The 18,360-nt window shown below is 42.3% G+C and overlaps 2 protein-coding genes across 6 annotated transcripts in view; both read right to left on the bottom strand.

The window, feature by feature from the left end:
* Positions 1-18,360, bottom strand: part of LOC122866379 (hemicentin-2-like) — a 480,239-nt gene that overhangs the window by 121,593 nt on the left and 340,286 nt on the right. The window lies entirely within an intron of this gene.
* Positions 1-18,360, bottom strand: part of LOC122866380 (NACHT, LRR and PYD domains-containing protein 12-like) — a 70,364-nt gene that overhangs the window by 32,439 nt on the left and 19,565 nt on the right. The window contains exons 7-14 of one of the 5 annotated variants that reach the window (XM_044175990.1): positions 11,324-13,103; positions 9,638-9,811; positions 7,795-7,968; positions 4,873-5,046; positions 4,265-4,438; positions 3,360-3,533; positions 2,518-2,691; positions 60-1,395 (exon numbers count right to left, since the gene is read on the bottom strand). In XM_044175990.1, coding sequence (XP_044031925.1) covers positions 1,386-1,395; positions 2,518-2,691; positions 3,360-3,533; positions 4,265-4,438; positions 4,873-5,046; positions 7,795-7,968; positions 9,638-9,811; positions 11,324-13,103 — 2,834 coding nt within the window. In that variant the 3' untranslated portion in view covers positions 60-1,385. Of the gene's footprint in view, positions 1-59; positions 1,396-2,517; positions 2,692-3,359; positions 3,534-4,236; positions 4,439-4,872; positions 5,047-7,794; positions 7,969-9,637; positions 9,812-11,323; positions 13,104-13,330; positions 13,567-14,453; positions 14,591-18,360 lie in introns of those variants that run through there. The other 4 variants (XM_044175986.1, XM_044175984.1, XM_044175988.1 and 1 more) reach the window with 4 other exon arrangements.

The following is an 18,360-nucleotide window of genomic DNA, read 5'->3' as shown; positions in this document are numbered from 1 at the left end:
TCTTCTGATATTATTTCTGAACGATAACACCAACAACAGCACCACCTACTGCCCAAAAGAATAAAATACAACCACAATCAAAGTTTAATTCACTGAAGTATTCACTGAAGTATTATCGGAGGGTGGAAGTGGTAATGTTTGTGTTTTTAAAAGTAGTAAAAGTAGTCCAAAAGTATTAATGGTGGCAGTTTTTTAGTTATGCATTCAAAATTTTATGTAAAAGTACAGAAGTATTTATACCTAAAGTATAAAAAGACATTTTAGTCATTATGCAGATGTGAGCAGCATTTTAATGCTGTTGATGACGCAGGTGGATGGAGATCATTTAAATACTTTACATATTCTTGGGTTGTGTGATCTGTAAACATGCATCATATTTTATTTGCTGAGCCCATGTGTTGTTTGTAAAATCTGAACCTGCAGAGTAACTAGTAGGCTAACAGCTGTCAGGTAAAAGTAGTGCAGTAAAAAGTCCAATACTTCCAGTGTAGTGGAGTACAATTACCTCCAGAATGTACTTAAGTGCAGTACTTGAGTAAATGCACTGTCCTTAGTCACTTTCCACATCTAGACTTACTGAAGGTGAAGAATGAATGAATAAGAGGCAGCAGATGGTTCAGTTTGGATGAGTAGTAGTAATCGCTGTAGTAGTGTTAGTAGTAGTTACAGTGACAGCAGCAGTAGTGGCAGTCAGTGGTGGAAAGTAACAGAGTACATTTACTCAAGGACTGTACTTAAGTACAATTTTGAGGCACTTGTACTTTACTTGTGTTATAGGTTGAGGTTTTGTCATTTCCTGTTTTATTTTGTAGTGTGTTCCTCTCCTTGTGTGTCTTGTGGTTTTACTTCCTGTCTTTGTTTGCTTTCCCTCCAGTTTTGATTGTTGGCCCCTGTGTCTCGTTGTCTCACCTCCCTTAGGGTATTTAGTCCTTTGTTCAGTGTCGGATCATTGTTGTTCCTGTCGTGTGTGTGTGTGTGTGTGTGTGTGTGTGTGTGTGTGTGTGTGTGTGCATGCGTGCGTGCGTGCGTGCGTGCGTGCGTGCGTGTGTGTGTGTGTGTGTAATATAACCCTGCACTTAATGCAACATGTTCCTGAATATTTTTTACTTAGCCTCTCGTCTTTTTCTACTTCTTGTTCCTTTTACATTGTCTGACAGTGGAGCTGATCTCAGAGCAGTTCAGACTGCAGCACTGAGACTCATCTCCACTTGTTGTGATTCCTCCGTCAGTCACTGCTGGGTGAAGCTCTCCTCTCCACCTCCCAGTAACATGGCCCAGTCAGAGCCTCTCCACACACCAGCTGCTGCTTCAACCTCTGGATCATCAGGACACAGCTGGTCCTCTCAACACAACCGCCTTTCTGATCAGTCACACTCTGACAGAGATCACTTCCATCTGATGAGAGAAGAAGACAGACAGCAGAAGTCATAAATCAGTGTTTACAGAGACTCCCTCCATCAGCTGTCAGTCAGTGAAGCAGCACATCCAGTATAAAGACCAGCAGGGACCTCAGTCCTGTTCAGACCAGAAGTGGAGCGGCTGTGTAGCGCAACCAGCTTCTTTTCAGCGCTCATGTTAACGTGTTGGAGTGAACACACTGAGCTGGAAGCTCACACACCTGCAGAGACTTTGGGCATCGAGTCTGTTTACTCTGCAGATTTCACTGAAGCACACAGTGGAAATAAAGTGCTGAGAGTCCCTGAACGCATCATGACTGCAGAAACAGAGAGATATTCACTGCTCACTTTAATGATGGATTTACTGCTGTTAGCGCTCAGAGCTGTTAAAAACCAGCGTCTCAGTCACATCTGAATATTTCATCTACTTCTGAAATATTACATGACAAATGTGTAAATATGGAGTCTGTTATAAAAACACTTGTACACAACAAAAGACAAATGGACAGATATATATGATATGATATATATATTTATATTTGTTCATACAAAGACTGAACAGCTAAACATCAGCTGTGATTACTGGACTTCAGCAGAGGTTCTGGTCTGCAGAAAGACCACATGGTGACTAAATGTAATGATGGTTCTTTGAAATAAGAGCCAGTGATCTGCAGGCTTCAGTCAGACTGATCTCAGAGCTGTGACAAAGATGAACTGATCAATTGTTTAGTGTTGAAATGAGAGAACAAACACTTTGAAATCAGATTTGATGCCACAACAGTCTGATGAACGAGGACACTGTCTCTGTACATGTTGTAATGCTGCCAGCTGGAATCCAGCTTTATTTCCTGTAGACATGAACACAGCAACAACAGTCGTCTTCGCATCGACTCAGACACATGATCACAACGAGCTTCTGGCTCATCTGATTGGCTCTCTGTCTGTCTTTCTGTCCAATCCTGAAGCCCGTCACCATCCTCCTCTCACAGCTTCACTGAGGAAAGCAGCCACTGAGAAGGTCGGAGGTTTACAGGAAATACTGGATCTTTGCTTTGAAACTAACTGTGTTTAGTACAATACTGCTGAAAGCAGCATGGACTGACTCCAGCCCTCTACTGACCTCAGAGTCTCCAGTCTGCAGTGTGGACTCTTCACAAGATCAGACAGCAGCTTCACTCCTGAATCCTGCAGCTTGTTGTTACTCAGCTTCAGCTTTCTCAGATGGGAGGGGTTGGACTTCAGAGCTGAGGCCAGAGAAGCACAGCTGATCTCTGACAAACTGCAGAGACTCAATCTGAATAAAGAATAAATGATGGAGATAAAAATCAATTTATAATCCAATCAGATGTGTTCAGGTTTTAAATGTGTAGCTCAACATTACTACGTCCTAATCAATGAATCACCTATTCATGTCAACACAGATCAATAACATGCAGCTGAGTCAAGTCTGGAATTAGAGGAGAAAAACTATATTGATCCTTTAAACAGCTGCATTTGGAAACATGCTTTGATCTCTCTCTCCCTCCCTCTCTCTCTCTCTCTCTCTCTCTCTCTCTCTCTCTCTATATATATATATATATATATATATATATATATATGTGTGTGTGTGTGTCTGTGTGTCTTCTATCAATGATCAGACATTATTTATGAAAACACATTGAAGTTAACAGAAATTAAATTAATATTTCTACTTCAGCAGCTAAACTTAATTAATTTAAAACAAACATTAGTTCAGAGGATCTTCTGTATACAGATGTGACTTCAACAACTAACAGGGGACATTTTCTACAGTTTATTTGAGTCTTTTGTGACTGCAGACTAAATTTAGTACAAGAAACATGAAAATGTGGACAAACGAAAATTTACAATGTTATAGATGTAAGTTATGTATGAACATAAATTAGGTTCAATTGTTAATTAAACATTTAAGATCTACAATAGTAACAGAGTCAGTGAACTGACCCCAGAGTCTCCAGTCTGCAGTGTGGACTCTCCAGAAAACCACACAGCAGCTTCACTCCTGAATCCTGCAGCTTGTTGTTACTCAGCTTCAGCTCTCTCAGATGGGAGGGGTTGGACTTCAGAGCTGAGGCCAGAGAAGCACAGCTGATCTCTGACAAACTGCAGCCCCACAATCTGAATAAAGAATAAATGATGGAGATAAAAATCCATTTATAATCCAATCAGATGTGTTCAGGTTTTAAATGTGTAGCTCAACATTACTACGTCCTAATCAATGAGCTTTTCCCTAAAATGAGTAGAGTGACTTTGTCATGGTGTTATTGTGGATCATCATCATGTCAGCCTTCTGCAGACATCATCCAAATGTCAGCACAACATTCATTCACCTATTCATGTCAACACAGATCAATAACATGCTGCTGATCTCAGTCAAGTCTGGAATTACAGGAAAAAAACTATATTGATCCTTTAATCAGAAATACTTTATTGAAATACTTTATTGATCGCCGAAGGGAAACAGCTGCATTTGGATGTGCTTTGATATCTTTGTGTCCCTCTCTCTCTATATGTGTGTGTGTGTGTGTGTGTGTGTGTGTCTTCTGGAGGATCGATATCAAAGATCAGACATTTGTGAAAACACATTGAAGTTTACAGAAAGTAAAGAAATATTTCTACTAAACTTAATTAATTTAAAACAAATATTGGTTCAGAGGATCTTCTGTATACAGATGTGACCTTTAATTGAAAATTATACACATTAATTTACTTCAACAGCTAACAGGGGACATTTTCTACAGTTTCTTTGAGTCTTTTGTGACTGCAGACTAAATTTAGTACAAGAAACATGAAAATGTGGGCAAACAAAAATGTAAGATCTACAATAGTAACAGAGTCAGTGAACTGACCTCAGAGTCTCCAGTCTGCAGTGTGGACTCTCCAGAAAATCACACAGCCGCTTCACTCCTGAATCCTGCAGGTTGTTGTTACTCAGCTTCAGCTCTCTCAGATGGGAGGGGTTGGACTTCAGAGCTGAGGCCAGAGAAGCACAGCTGGTCTCTGACAAACTGCACATCCTCAATCTGAATAAAGAATAAATTATGTAACTTTAGAAGACGATGTTCCTGCTTGAAATCATTCAGTGTTCAATAATCTGTTCAGAGCTGAAGATGGCTGAGAAAGTAGAAGTTTACTTGAAATGTATTTATTCATGTATTTTTATTATCATTTATTTTAAAAAACATTATGATGAATATGAGATACAAATCAAGAGTTTAAGAGGTTCAGAGTGAATTATCCAGTGGAGATTTTTCTTGTCATATTAAGGTTTTAAACGTGTAGCTCAACATTGCTCTGCCACAGTCAATGGACTAAACCACTGAAGAAGAAAATAGACTTTAGCATTAAGATACTCAGTGTGGATCAGTCTAATATCAGCCTTATGTCTGCAGTTTAGTGTCAACACAACTTTCACATCATATTAATCTCAGCACAGAAGTAAAAAATGGTGTCTGACCTCAGAGTCTCCAGTCTGCAGTGTGGACTCTCCAGAAAACCACACAGCAGCTTCACTCCCGAATCCTGCAGGTAGTTTTTACTCAGCTGCAGCTCTCTCAGATGGGAGGGGTTGGACTTCAGAGCTGAGGCCAGAGAAGCACAGCTGATCTCTGACAAACTGCAGCCCCACAATCTGAATAAAGAATAAATGATGGAGATAAAAATCCATTAATAATCCAATCAGATGTGTTCAGGTTTGAACTGTGTAGCTCAACATCACTCTGTCCTAATCAATGAGCTTTTCCCTAAAGTGAGTAGAGTAACTGTCATGGTGTTATTGTGGATCATCATCATGTCAGCCTTCTGCGGACATCATCCAAATGTCAGCACAACATTCATTCACCTATTCATGTCAACACAGATCAATAACATGCTGCTGATCTCAGTCAAGTCTGGAATTAGAGGAGAAAAACTACATTGATCCTTTAAACAGCTGCACTGGAAATATGCTTTGATCTCTCTGTCTCTCTCTCTCTCTCTCTCTCTCTCTCTCTCTCTCTCTCAGATGGGAGGTCCTTCACCCTCCGCGGGTGGTCTCATCCTTCGAGCTCGGGTCCTCTACCAGAGGCCTGGGAGCTTGAGGGTTCTGCGCAGTATCTTTGCTGTTCCTAGTACTGCACTCTTCTGGACTGAGATGTCTGGTGTTCTTCCAGGGATCTGCTGTAGCCACTCCTCCAGTTTGGGGATCACTGCCCCGAGTGCTCCGATGACCACGGGCACCACTGTTGCCTTCACCTTCCACGCCTTCTCCAGCTCTTCTCTGAGTTTCTCATGCTCCTTTTTCCTGATGTTGCCATCACTTGGTATCGCCACATCAACCACAACGGCTTTCCTCTGTTGTTTGTCAACCACCACGATGTCAGGCTGGTTCGCCATCACCATTCTGTCAGTCTGGATCTGGAAGTCCCACAGGATCTTGGCTCGGTCATTCTCTACCACCTTTGGAGGTGTTTCCCACTTTGACCTCGGGGTTTCCAGTCCATACTCAGTGCAGATGTTCCTGTACACTATGCCAGCTACTTGGTTATGGCTCTCCATGTATGCTTTCCCTGCCAGCATCTTACACCCTGCAGTTATGTGCTGGATTGTCTCAGGGGCCTCTTTGCACAGCCTACACCTTGGGTCTTGTCTGGTGCGGTAGATCTGGGCCTCTATTGCTCTGGTGCTCAGGGCCTGCTCCTGTGCAGCCATGATGAGTGCCTCTGCGCTGTCCTTCAGTCCGGCCCGCTCTAGCCATTGGTAGGATTTCTTGATATCAGCCACTTCAGTTATGTTCCGGTGGTATATATATAAAAAAAAACTAAAAAAAAACTTTGTCCTTCACCCTCCGCGGGTGGTCTCATCCTTCGAGCTCGGGTCCTCTACCAGAGGCCTGGGAGCTTGAGGGTTCTGCGCAGTATCTTTGCTGTTCCTAGTACTGCACTCTTCTGGACTGAGATGTCTGGTGTTCTTCCAGGGATCTGCTGTAGCCACTCCTCCAGTTTGGGGGTCACTGCCCCGAGTGCCCCGATGACCACGGGCACCCTGAGCACCACAGCAATAGATGCCTCAGCTTCCAGGCCTTCTCCAGCTCTTCTCTGAGCCCTTGGTACTTCTCTAGTTTCTCATGTTCCTTTTTCCTGATGTTGCCATCGCTTGGTATCGCCACATCAACCACAACGGCTTTCCTCTGCTGTTTGTCAACCACCACGATGTCAGGCTGGTTCGCCATCACCATTCTGTCAGTCTGGATCTGGAAGTCCCACAGGATCTTGGATCGGTCATTCTCTACCACCTTTGGAGGTGTTTCCCACTTTGACCTCGGGGTTTCCAGTCCATACTCAGTGCAGATGTTCCTGTACACTATGCCAGCTACTTGGTTATGGCGCTCCATGTATGCTTTTCCTGCCAGCATCTTACACCCTGCAGTTATGTGCTGGATTGTCTCAGGGGCCTCTTTGCACAGCCTACACCTTGGGTCTTGTCTGGTGTGGTAGATCTGGGCCTCTATTGCTCTGGTGCTCAGGGCCTGCTCCTGTGCAGCCATGATGAGTGCCTCTGTGCTGTCCTTCAATCCAGCCCGCTCTAGCCATTGGTAGGACTTCTTGATATCAGCCACTTCAGTTATGTTCCGGTGGTACATCCCGTGTAGGGGTTTGTCCTCCCATGATGGTCCTTCCTCCAGCACGTCTTCCTCTGTTCTCCATTGCCTGAAACATTCCCTGAGCACGTCATCTGTTGGGGCCTTATCTTGGATGTACTTGTGGATCTTGGATGTTTCATCCTGGATAGTGGCTCTCACACTCACTAGTCCATAGCCGCCTTCCTTACGGCTAGCGTACAGTCTCAGGGTGCTGGATTTGGGATGGAACCCTCCATGCATGGTGAGGAGCTTTCGCGTCTTAACGTCTGTGGTCTGTATCTCCTCCTTTGGCCACCTTATTATTCCCGCACGGTATCTGATCACTGGCAGGGCGTAGCTGTTTATTGCCTGGGCCTTGTTCTTGCCATTGAGCTGACTTCTTAGGAGGACTTCTCGTTGGAGGTATTTGGCCCCGTGTGAAAGTCATGTGACTTACCCATTGAGCTATCCACCCGCTATCCAGCAGCTATATATATATATATATATATATAAATAAATGTGTGTTAGTATGTGTGTGTCTTCTGGAGGATCAATATCTATGATCAGACATTATTTCTGAAAACACATTGACGTTAACAGAAATTAAAGAAATATTTCTACTTCAGCAACTAAACTTAATTAATTTAAAACAAACATTAGTTCAGAAGATCTTCTGTATACAGATGTGACCTTTAACTAAAAATTATACACATTCATTTACTTCAACAGCTAACAGGGGACATTTTCTACAGTTTATTTGAGTCTTTTGTGACTGCAGACCTCAGAGTCTCCAGTCTGCAGTGTGGACTCTCCAGAAAACCACACAGCCGCTTCACTCCTGAATCCTGCAGGTAGTTGTTATTCAGCTCCAGCTCTCTCAGATGGGAGGGGTTGGACTTCAGAGCTGAGGCCAGAGAAGCACAGCTGATCTCTGACAAACTGCAGCCCCACAATCTGAATAAAGAATAAATGATGGAGATAATGATACATTAATAATCCAATCAGATGTCTGCAGACATCATCCAAATGTCAGCACAACATTCATTCACCGATTCATGTCAACACAGATCAATAACATGCTGCTGATCTCAGTCAAGTCTGGAATTAGAGGCCCAATATCAAATCAGACATATTGGACTAAAAAACTGTTCATTTTGTTCATTTATTACATGACCTTCTTCTTACTGTATTTGGTAGCTAAGTAGGTTTATGTCATTAAAAGGAGAGGTCCACGTTTGTTCAAGTCTGTCTTAAAACAACAGCCACATGCCATATGTACATCATAGAGTTATTGGTGGCAGTAATCCTTCCTCCTGTCAAATCTGCGTACGTAGTGGTCCCTTCCTAACACAACTACACTGTAAGAAATTACTTCATACGTTCAGATGAAACTAATATTAGCTTCAGCAGTCAGTTAGACAAATCAAGTGGGTGTTTACCAAAGTTACAGACCATTTAGGACCAAACTCCCTCTTTGAGTTACTATTCCTCCACTGCAGCTCAACAAGGAAACTCTGTCAAACACTGAATACTGACTTGATATGTGTAACTCAGATTGCTGAAGCCTCATATTAGTTGAAGCTAAACTTTACAAGTAATTTTTACACAGAACAAGACTGTGCATTTTGTCCTCCATCTCGTAACATTGGAGTCAGGTTATAAGGGGATTGATTCACACACAGTTACGGATGGGTATCGTTAGGATTTTTATTGATACTACTACTCTTATCAATACTCCTTATTGGTTTGAGTCTTTATTAATACTCTTATCGATTCTTTTTCATTACTAAATAATTGCTTTTTTAAAAATATATTATTTTTAAAAAGAATAAATTCAGAATAAGATTAGAATTGAATATTTATAAAACATAACTAAATGTTATTTCTAGAGCAGCAACAGTAATGTTTACAACAGCAAAGTCACTGTATAAACTCAATAATATCTCACTTTAAAATGTTAATTAAATAAATCATATTCCTGAAATCAAAATACTGAGTGCAGTTTAGAAAAAATGAAGACATCAGTCAGTATCAGTCCTTCCTCCTGTCCTCTGTCCTCGTCCCTCGGCTGCTGCTGTGATTCACTGCAGCTAAGTTACTTGGCAGAGGGAGGAGGGGCTGGTTTGTCTCAGCCAGCAGCTAAGTTTACAAGAATTAGCCAAAGTTTTAGCCAAAGATTATTGGCAAACTAAGTTAAACAGTTTGACTACATATAGACAGCTTTCATTTTAGCTTGTTTGTAACAATTCGCTATTAGCCAAACTAGCACGCTGTCTAAAACATAGTGGTGGTGGATGAGAGACTGCCTCTCTGCTCTGCTGACACCAGTAACTCATTGAATGTACATGTGGGCATGTGAGTATTGTATTGAGATAGACTGAATATGAACCTGTCCTTTAAGACAAAGATGTTTCCGGTGCTGACTATTTATATGTTTTATGTTGCAATCTAAATGTCTTTGGCTTCAAATAATTAATGCTGACATGAAAAGAGAGCAACAGTTAGATCTGTTGTGAAGAAAAACTTGGAAACAAGTTTATTAACCCAATACTTTAAACCTCAGTACAAAATTTGAATTGAATATATACAAAATAACTACATAAGCTACAGTCAGTGAACTGACCTCAGGGTCTCCAGTCTACAGTTCGGACTCTCCAGTCCAGCAGACAGCAGGTTCAGTACCGAATCCTGCAGCTTGTTGCCACTCAGGTCCATCTCTCTCAGATGGGAGGGGTTGGACTTCAGAGCTGAGGCCACAACTTCACAGTGAGTTGCTGAGAGTCCACAGTCAGAAAGTCTGTCATGAAACATATATTACAAAATATGTTATTATGAAAGAGGACACTTTATATTTACTTGATGGATTTGATGTCAAAACAGTTTGCAATATCCTGTTTTGATTAACATTTGCTCTTCACATCAGTGGTTCAGCTAATCCTATCTCACTGTGTTTAACATGAAACAATAATTCCCATCACTCTCTCTCATACCTGCAGACTTTTAATCTTTGTTTTGCTTTAATCTTGCAAATGAAGGGAGAGAAAATGTAATTACATTTAGGCTTCCATAATGTCTGTCAGTGTGATCTAATCCCATGTCTCCCTCTCCATCTGTATGCATTCTTATCCCATTAATGTATGTTACTAACTCGACATTTTCTCTCTCACGTAGTTTTTTGCTTTCTCATCTCTCTCCTCTCTCCTTCTGTCGCTTTCAGCAGGTATTTCTGCCTCCAGGCAGTTTCTGCCTGCAGAAACTGGATCTATGATTGCAGGCCTCTTACTGCCCCCATGTTTCTGCTTGACAACCGCTACTATATTTATTATTATTAGTCTTACTCCTGTTATTATCATTGTTACGCCTATAATTAATTTATTAATATTAATATTATTGCCAATACCATTACTATTATTTTAGATCTCAGTGTGAAATTTACATTGTTCTACTGTATCTTCTCTTTCTACCTTTAATGCGGTGTAGTCCCTCATTCATCCAGGAGTGTTCTATCGTAGAAAAGGTTTCAGTCGTAGTCATCTGGACACTGTTTTCAGAATCAAGACGTTTCTGCTCCCATCCGGAAGTCATTCTCAATTGTGAAAAAATGGGACGGGAACTAGAAATTTAAGCTACTCTGTGTTACATAAGCCCTGCCCTCAGGAAGGAATCTACCTGAGTATCTGTTAATGGCTAGTTTCACCTGAAACTGACCTAAATTGTTTCCAAGATGGCCCAGTAATCAGTAATCAGGCCTATTGTTTTCTGGCTGCACCTACCTCATCAATCAGGTACTTAACAGTGATGAGGTAGGTGCAGCCAGAAAATTGAGAATGACTTCCGGATGGCGAAACGTCTTGATTCTGAAAACAGTGTCCAGATGACTACGATTGAAATCTTTTCTACGATCTACCTTTAATGCTCACTATGAAATGGCTAATGATAGCAATAATTGCACAAAAGCAATTCTCTATGACTTTTTCCTTTGGAAAATGATACACAACTTATTTTAAACTCTTAAGCATAGTGGTAAAGTATCAACCATTACCTGTATGTCTGATTATAGACACCTTGCAGAACTTATTCAGGTAATAATAACTTTACCGGATTCACTTATAACTGTAAAAAATGTTGTGATCAAATGTTGCTGTGATGAAACCTCAACCACACTCTCTCCTGATTGAACTGACATCATTTTTGCAATAAACAAGCGCAACACTACTTTAAGAACTATAAGAATTTTCGAGTGTTTATATTTGAAGAACTAAACTACTAATCTATACTGATTTATAATATTAATCACATCTGGACATACAGAGCCTTTCTGCAGTTCCTCACAGCTGGAATCAGTCTCAGTCGTCCCTCTGCTGTTGTGTTGTACTTCTTCAGGTCCAACTCATCCAGAACCTCCTCTGACATCTGCAGCATGTAGGCCAGAGCTGAACAGTGGATCTCAGAGAGTTCCTTCTCTGATCTGTTCTCTGACTTCAGGAACTCTTGGATCTCCTGATGTACTGAGTGGTCGTTCATCTCCATCAAACAGTGGAAGATGTTGATGCTTCTGTCAGGAGAGATATCATCACTGTTCATCTCCTTCAGGTTGTTGATGGCTCTCTGGATGATTTCTGGACTGTTGTCTGTCCGACCCAGCAGGCCTCCTAAGAGTCTTTGGTTGGACTCCAGAGAGAGGCCATGAAGGAAGCGGACAAACAGGTCCAGGTGGCCATTTTTACTTTGAAAGGATTTCTCCATGGCGTTCCTCAGGAAAACATCCAGGGATGTCTTCCTGAGGAAAGACTCTAGTAACTCTTTGTTCCTCTTGTTGTAACAATTGAACATGTAGACGGCAGCCAGAAACTCCTGAACGCTCAGATGAATAAAGCAGTAGACTGGTTTCTGGAAGATCACACTCTCTCTTTTGAAGATCTCTGTACAAACTCCTGAGAACACCGAGGCCTCTGTGACATCAAGACCACACTGCTCCAGGTCTTCTTGGTAGAACATGATGTTTCCTTTCTCCAGATGTTCAAACGCCAGCCTCCCCAGCTTCAGAAGAACCTTCCTGTCAGCCTCCGTCAGCGCCTGTGGACTCGTCTCATGTCCCTCATCATACTTCTGCTTCTTCCTCTTTGTCTGAACCAGCAGGAAGTGTGAGTACAGGTCAGTCAGGGTCTTGGGCAGCTCTCCTCTCTGGTCTGTAGTCAACATGTGCTCCAGAACTGTAGCAGTGATCCAGCAGAAGACTGGGATCAGACACATGATGTGGAGGCTCCTGGATGTCTTGATGTGTGAGATGATTCTGCTGGACAGCTTTTCATCACTGAATCTCCTCCTGAAGTACTCCTCCTTCTGGGCGTCAGTGAAGCCTCGTACTTCTGTTACCCTGCCAACACATGAAGGAGGGATCTGATTGGCTGCTGCAGGTCGGGAAGTTATCCAGACGAGAGCCGAGGGAAGCAGATTCCCCTTGATGAGGTTTGTCAGCAGCACGTTGACTGATGACTTCTGTGTGACATCAGACACGACCTCATTGTTGTGGAAATCCAGTGAAAGTCTGCTTTCATCCAGGCCGTCAAAGATGAACAGAAGTTTACAGACAGCGAGCTTCTCTGCTGTGACCTTCTGTAATGTTGGATGGAAAACATGGAGCAGCTCGAGAAGACTGTACTGCTCATCTCTGATCAAGTTCAGCTCCCTGAACGAAAGCAGAATCAGCAGACTGACGTCTTGGTTTTCCAAGCCCTCTGCCCAGTGCAGAGTGAACTTCTGCACTGAGAAGGTTTTTCCAACGCCAGCGACGCCATTCGTCAGAACGACTCTGATGTTTCTCTGTTGGCCGGGTAAGGCCTTAAAGATGTCGTGGCACTTGATTGGAGTGTCATGGAGGGCCTCCATCTTGGAAGCTGTCTCAAGCTGCCTCACCTCATGTTGGGTATTAACCTCTTCACTCTGTCCCTCTGTGATGTAGAGCTCAGTGTAGATCCTGTTGAGGAGGGTTCCACTTCCTGTTTCATCACTTCCTTCAGTCACACGTTCACATCTCCTCCTCAGACTGATCTTATGTTCATCTAAAACCTCCTGCAGACCACCACCTGCTGAAAGAGAAGAAACATGTGAGACTAAAGAAAAAGATTTTGAGAATTCTGGTGATTATTTTCATGACCAACATTAAAACAAGAAATACAAAAAATAAAAAAATGATTTTAAATGATGTTATTTTTATGAAAATATTGAATGTCTCTGCTGTTCAACACAGCAAATAAACCACGAAGAATCCTGTTTTCAAACACGATGACATCAGCAGACAGATGTACAGTCTTACTTTGTACAGTGCTGGTCTGACTGGCTGTCTGCAGTCCAGGTCTTGTTCTGGATTGTTCTCCACACTGGGGACAGGAGGAGCCTCCTGATGAAGTAGACTGGTCCCAGTATGAGGTGATGCACCGTCTGCAGAACCAGTGTCCACAGCTGGTAGAGACTGGATCCTTCAGGACGTCCTGACACAAAGCACAGCAGGATGTCTGCTCCTCCACAGATACATGACTTTTCTCTGTATCTCTGTGAAGACATTTCTTTATTACTAAAATGTCACAGTTACAGGTTGTCATTTATGTTTTGATGGGTTGCCAACCTCAAGAGGACGGGTCTTGTGTAATATGAGCCAGCCTGGGGGCAGATGCCAGAGGACAGAGAGTAAAGAGAAGAGGTCTGGGCTGGCCCAACCACGCAGTTGAGTGGACAACACTGGGGGAAACAAGTGGGGTCGCTGCAGGAAGCGGGCCAGCTTGCCGGGGTTCAGATAAGACCTGCATCCTTTTCTTCTTGTTGGCAATTGTTCGGTTTATGTTGTGGCCTGTTAGTAGTTGGTACAGCCACATAGGCTTGAGGGTAATTAAGTGCCCTAAACCTAACAAAAAATTATTTTACCAGCACTAACTGAGCAGAGACAAAAATGTTTTGTTGTGAACAAATATCAAGTTTGGTTAACAATCAGCTCAGAAAGTCACTGTCTTGCTGTCATAAAGATATTTAAGGGCCCATCTAATGATTTTCTGACAAAGTATTTAAATCTGTATCTGCTGCTTTCTCTGCATTCTTCGATACACATCTTTACTGTGACTGCACAGATAAATCATTATGTAAATCATTAAAGTGTAACCTCCAACATGGAGGACTGGTGTGTGCAGACAGACTGGTGGAGCAGTCAGAGGTGTTTATATGAAAACAGGTGATTAGGGGCCTGAATCCATCTATAGCTAACTGCGGAAGTGGCAATCAAGCTTGTGTATGTTCACCAACATTCCCAATGATTGAGATTGATAAGGAAATAACATCAGTATGCACTGCTTCAAAGTTTTATGAATCTGGCCCCTGGCACCTACCTGTTTATATGTCTAATAACCAAATCATCTTCAGCTCAGTTTACAGTAGAAACAGTCTCTTACTTTGTGTCTGAGGGTCCAGGTTCTTTACTGAAGCGTGGAGGATGACCTTTAGACCAGTCACTCTTCAGAGACAGACAGCTGGATCCTGGAGACTCTGCTCTGTCCTCCACACAAACACTCATCTTCTGGCCTTCAGTCAGCCTGAGAGGTAAAACAGTAACACTGACTGTGAGCTCAGAGCACAAGAATCAAGAAAAACAAGTTTGTTCAAGAGTCACAAACAAGACTGAGAGAAAAGGAAGTAACACATAATCTCTCTCTGCGACACACACACACACACACACAGTATACAATATAAGAAAATCAGCCAGAACGCCACCTGGTCACTTTTCTTTAAATCTGTGCTTGTTTTCTTGGGTTACTGTAGGTTTAATGTGTATTATTCAGCCAATCACAACTTTGTGTCCACAGATGAATCAAGCTGTTGAGTTCATTCTAACGTTTCTTTCCTCTACAGTCCACGGGGAGAAAACTGACTCAGAGACTCTGACAGTAAAATAATAAAAATGTTGGATTAACACTCACCCTGCCTCCGCCTTCAGTTTTCCTCCTGCTCTGTCGACGCAAAATCGAGTCTGAACTAACTGAACACTTTCAGTTTCAGGGTTCCCTCCCTGTTGTCATGTACCTGGAACACCTGGTCAGTATTGCTCCTCCCTTCTCCATTTACAGGAAATCAGGTAAGTTTGTCTATGTGTGTGTGTGTGGTGCACACACATCTGCTTTTTAACATGATGTGTCTTCAACAGGTTGAATTAAAATGAGTTTTATCAAACAGAGAGGCACAAACTGCGGCTACTGGGACACTAAAATATACTAGAATATAACCCTGCACTTAATGCAACATGTTCCTGAACATGAACAAGTCTGATCAAAAGTTAAAAATTAAAAAAATAAATTAGAAAAAGAGTATTTTTAATGTTGAGGACTCATTTAGCTCTTTGAAATCTGAGATTACAGAGTTGAACTTGTTAAAGTAAACGTTCCTTATTTCATTGAATGTTGTTCATTGTAGGAGGAAGAGCATCTCTGTCTCAGCCTCACCTGTCGAACAGTGACCACATATTCTGTTTTCTTTTGGTTGCCAGGACTTTTGTGTCTTCCTTTTTCGATTGCCAGTTTGTGGTCATTGAGCCTGTAATTGGTCAGGATCTGTCTCTGCTTTCTATCTCTGACAGTAGAGAGATATTCTGCCAATCCATCATCTCTTTTTAGGGCCAGATACCACTCTGATCTACTTTGACTTTTAGTTTCTTCTTTCCAATGTTCCAGATAGGTTTCTTTACATTGTGTTATAATTTGGTTTCCTCTGATTGGTGCTTGGAAAGCAGTGTTTCAGAAGGGTTTAATATTGGTATGTAAAGTGGCTAGCCACACAGCTATTATAATAGTTAGCTTGTTGCTAACTGAAGCAGCCTTTAGTCTGAAAGCCACAGAGTGAATCAGCTGCAGGTCCATCATCACCATCGTCTCATGTTACTGAGGACGTCGTCAGAGAAGTTGAACAGCTGAGTTATTATTGAACATGACTCCCTGTATTAAGACCAGTGAATCAGTTTGAGAGCGACAGCAGCTTCTAATCCTGTTTCCCTTTAATACTGCGGCTACCTTCTCCTGGAAATGCACGGATTGTGTCTCTAAAGTTTCATTCTGCTGCTTCTGTGTTACAGCAGACTGGACGAGCACTCGTTGGAAACAAATTCACCTTAATTCTGCAAATAAAACGTGATTCCAGTAAAGTTTTATTCAGTTGTCTTTTAATATGAACTACAGTAAATCTTTCTCTGTGAAGGAGTCAGATGGCTTTCCACCTTTGTCTTATGCTCAGAGTCATATGAAGACCTAATTAACTGTGACAGAGATAATGTTCAATAATGTAACACAGCTCACACAGTAATTACAGTATGTTGAGAAAAGAGGCTGAAATCTGCTGAGACTTCAGGTTGTTTTAAACATTTCATTACTGATGACTCTAATAAGACCTGCTTCCACAGGGGAAGTATATTAAGCAGGTATTTAAAGGTAGCATGAAAAACAAACAGTATGTTTTACATAAAACCAAAGCATGACGCAGAATAAAAATAAAATAAAAATATGATTATTTCCATAGAGGTTGAGAAACTGAAGTGAAGTCCTGGAGCTTTGTTCGACAGAAAGCAAAACAGAAATATCCAATTAAATGTGTTAATCTACAGTTATGTTGTCAGAAACAGAACTAATCTGCAGAGGCACTTTGGATTCAGAATGAATAAAAAAGACAAAATAAAGTCCAGGTCCAGGTGGAGGAGGTGGCTGAGTGTGGAGGAGTCTCAGTGTGTCTGCAGAGACGGTGTAGAAGGACAGAGCAGCAGCAGAGAGTCCAGATCCACTGACGATACTCTGCCACATCCAGAGGAACACACAGGGACGATGGTGGACTTGCCTTTGTGTCTGACAGTGGAGCTGATCTCAGAGCAGTTCAGACTGCAGCACTGAGACTCATCTCCACTTGTTGTGATTCCTCCGTCAGTCACTGCTGGGTGAAGCTCTCCTCTCCTCTCCTCTCCACCTCCCAGTAACATGGCCCAGTCAGAGCCTCTCCACACACCAGCTGCTGCTTCAACCTCTGGATCATCAGGACACAGCTGGTCCTCTCAACACAACCGCCTTTCTGATCACTTACTCTGACAGAGACCACTTCCAGCTGATGAGAGAAGAAGACAGCAGAAGTGATAAATCAGTGTTTACAGAGATTCCCTCCACCAGCTGTCAGTCAGTGAAGCAGCACATCCAGTATAAAGACCAGCAGGGACCTCAGTCCTGTTCAGACCAGAAGTGGAGCGGCTGTGTAGCGCAGCCAGCTTCCTTTCAGCGCTCATGTTAACGTGTTGGAGTGAACACACTGAGCTGGAAGCTCACACACCTGCAGAGACTTTGGGCATCGGGTCTGTTTACTCTGCAGATTTCACTGAAGCACACAGTGGAAATAAAGTGCTGAGAGTCCCTGAACGCATCATGACTGCAGAAACAGAGAGATGTTCACTGCTCACTTTAATGATGGATTTACTGCTGTTAGCGCTCAGAGCTGTTAAAACCAGCGTCTCAGTCACGTCTGAATATTTCATCTACTGTTGAAATATTACATGACAAATGTGTTAATATGAAGTCTGTTATAAAAACATTTGGACACAACAAAAGACAAATGGACAGATATATATATGATGTTAAAGGTCCTACATGTTCATACAAAGACTGAACAGCTAAACATCAGCTGTGATTACTGGACTTCAGCAGAGGTTCTGGTCTGCAGAAAGACCACATGGTGACTAAATGTAATGATGGTTCTTTGAAATAAGAGCCAGTGATCTGCAGGCTTCAGTCAGACTGATCTCAGAGCTGTGACAAAGATGAACTGATCAGTTGTTTAGTGTTGAAATGAGAGAACAAACACTTTGAGATCAGATTTGATGCTACGACAGTCTGATGAACGAGGACACTGTCTCTGTACATGTTGTAATGCTGCCAGCTGGAATCCAGCTTTATTTCCTGTAGACATGAAGACAACAACAACAGTCGTCTTCACATCGACTCAAACACATGATCACAACGAGCTTCTGGCTCATCTGATTGGCTGACTGTTCTCTCTCTGTTTCCAATCCTGAAGCCCGTCACCATCCTCCTCTCACAGCTTCACTGAGGAAAGCAGCCACTGAGAAGGTCGGAGGTTTACAGGAAATACTGGATCTTTGCTTTGAAACTAACTGTGTTTAGTACAATACTGCTGAAAGCAGCACGGACTGACTCCAGCCCTCTACTGACCTCAGAGTCTCCAGTCTGCAGTGTGGACTCTTCACAAGATCAGACAGCAGCTTCACTCCTGAATCCTGCAGGTTGTTGTTACTCAGCTGCAGCTCTCTCAGATGGGAGG

Source organism: Siniperca chuatsi, linkage group LG19 (assembly GCF_020085105.1).
Source record: "Siniperca chuatsi isolate FFG_IHB_CAS linkage group LG19, ASM2008510v1, whole genome shotgun sequence".
NCBI classification, from domain to species: Eukaryota; Metazoa; Chordata; class Actinopteri; order Centrarchiformes; family Sinipercidae; genus Siniperca; species Siniperca chuatsi.
The sequence above is the reverse complement of the archived record's forward strand: the minus strand, read 5'-3'. Positions and strand labels throughout refer to the sequence as shown.